Raw genomic sequence first — 2498 nt, forward strand, 5'->3', positions numbered from 1 at the left:
TTAAGAGAACTGGATTACCATAGCTCTAGCCAAGTGATAACCCACTGCGCCAATTAGGAAAAGAGGGGAAAAAATACCTCCCAAAACCCCTCAGCCAGCTCTGAATAAGGAAGCGTGTTTCCATCCTGTGCCTCCTGTCACTCAAAAGTCCACTCTACCCAAACTCCCCCAATTCCCACAGCCTCAAGTAGCTATGTTTCAAGGACTTGACTTGTAGGGCCTGTAATAAGCACTACCAGTGAAACAGGAGGCTGGGCCACACTCAGGCAACTCACACTCCCAGTTTGTTGTTCTATTTTTGGCAAGGGAGGAGCTGCACAGTTAGCAGTGGGGCTGGCTGGTCAAAGGATGACCAGGTGCCAGGCACACTGTCCCAAGGACAAACCTGACTCTATTGGCTCGCTGCTGCAGCATGTGGTATCTTAGTTCTCTAACCAGGGATGCAACCTGTGCCCCCTGCAGTGGAAGCGCAGAGTCTTAACCACTGGCCCGCCAGGGAAGTCCCTGGCATCATACTTTAATCACTGAGCCTAATAGAACATGGATAATCAAGTGTGACAGACCGAAAGAGAGCCAACGATTCGCTCCTGTCATCACGCCCACAGAGTAACTTCTCCGAGGTCATACATTAGATAAGCACGGGCACAGGAAGGCTCATTCCTCACGCTCATGACCTTGCTTTCTTTCCCACTCACACGGCCAACAGAAGGCGGAGTGGGGGGTCTGACCACCAAAGAATGGCCACGTTCCCACAGATCGCATCCTTACCCTACACTGCGTCTCACCTGTGGCTTGGGGAACTCACAGAAAGACAAGTGTCTTATAACCCCAGATTTTTTCTTTTGGCAGTCACAATTAGTAACACGGCCCGTTTCAAGGTTACAGAGGAGCCCCGTGCTACACACGTGGGGGCAGGAGCATAAGAGTGTTGCTCGGAGCTTTACAGGAAAGCCACAGCAAGTGTTCCAGAAATTGACAACATCTGGAAGCAGGCACCCCAAGGCCTCCAGGAAACCCCTCCCTCTCGGGCTTTCGGGACTCCTCATTGGGGGCCTTTTTCTTGGGTACGGAAAACCCTCCTCTTCTGGACCAGAGCGTTAGGGATGTGCAGGTCAATGGCTACGCTGGCTGGGTGGGGAAGGGGAAGAGGAAGGGGAGAGCAGTTCCTTCGGATCCCAGCAGAGGTAGACAACGGTAGACAGCGGAAGGCAATGGGTTCAAGATGACAGGAAAGGCCAATTCTTGGGGGCGGGGGGGCTGCTCTCCTTCCCTCCGCTCGAAAGCCCAGGATGATGAAGACTGCGCGGAGAATCAAGACGAAAGCCATTTCTCGGCTCTCGTCCCAGCGTAAGCCCTTCTTTTTTTTTTTTTTTTGCGGTATGCGGGCCTCTCACTGTTGTGGCCTCTCCCGCCGCAGAGCACAGGCTCCGGACGCGCAGGCCCAGCGGCCATGGCTCACGGGCTTAGTTGCTCCGCGGCATGTGGGATCCCCCCGGACCGGGGCACGAATCCGTGTCTCCTGCATCGGCAGGCGGATTCTCAACCACTGCGCCACCAGGGAAGGTAAGCCCTTCTTGACCCGGTCCTCTTGCTGCTGGCCAAGGGCCTCCCGCCGGGCGCTCAGGCGCCGCTCGCGCTCCAGCTGCTCGCCGTAGTGCGCCCGGTAGAAGGCGTTAAAGTCGAGCATGGTGCAGTTGGCTCCCGACGAGGCCTGAGCGCGGCCCTGGGTCCAAGAGGCGGGCGGCTGGGTGCCGGGCGAGTCGGGGTCGGTGGCGGGCATCTTGGAGGACCGGACCCCGGGGCCGCGCAGGTCCTCATCGCTGAGCAGGCCGTGGTCCTACCTGCGATGCTGGGTGGTACTGCCCAGCACCACGTAGGCCTGGGAGATGCGCGTGAAGCGCTCGGCAGCCTCGACGCTCCCCGAGTTGCGGTCCGGCTGGTAGAGGAAGTGCTGCCGGTACTCAGCTGCCTTGATCTGCACCTGCGTGGCCATGGAGGGGACGCCGAGCAACTCGAAGAACGCCGTGCGCGAGTAAGGGCCGTCACTCTGGGAATAAGTCCTCGCTTCCAGGCCCAGGTCCGATCCCGAGTTTTGTGGAAACACCCGGGCCTGCCACACCCTCCATAGTAACAGCCGCGACCCCCAAATGGTGTTTTGATCAAGCCCAGCGGTATTTCCCATCCTCCTGGCGTACATCTGTAAACAGGTCTCCACATCCAGGGAAAGGCCTGATCCCACCCGCACAGTTTTGTAAACCTTCGGGATTCTACGTGTGGTATCCCTCCGTTATTAAATGGAAGCCTGTGCTTTTACTGTATCCCTGTCACTGTGTGGATTTCTCCACTTCAACGTAATGCATCATTTTGTCTTAGACAAGCAACAGCATCTCCTGATTTAAACTGCAAAATATAACTGATGAAAGAATTTACTAAAATAAGAATTGTGGGCCCTGAGAATCCTTTTTCATAACCCCCTCTAGGACACATCCACAAGTGCC

General features: G+C 56.1%; 1 protein-coding gene across 1 annotated transcript; it reads right to left on the reverse strand.

Moving 5' to 3' along the window:
- Positions 1-1042: 1042 nt before the first annotated feature.
- Positions 1043-2197, reverse strand: LOC131756885 (dnaJ homolog subfamily C member 30, mitochondrial-like). Its single transcript, XM_059063958.1, is given in 2 exon segments — positions 1043-1357; positions 1556-2197. Coding segments are annotated over 2 exon segments (957 nt in total).
- Between the last annotated feature and the right edge of the window lie 301 nt (positions 2198-2498).

This window comes from Kogia breviceps, chromosome 5, assembly GCF_026419965.1.
Source record: "Kogia breviceps isolate mKogBre1 chromosome 5, mKogBre1 haplotype 1, whole genome shotgun sequence".
NCBI classification, from domain to species: Eukaryota; Metazoa; Chordata; class Mammalia; order Artiodactyla; family Physeteridae; genus Kogia; species Kogia breviceps.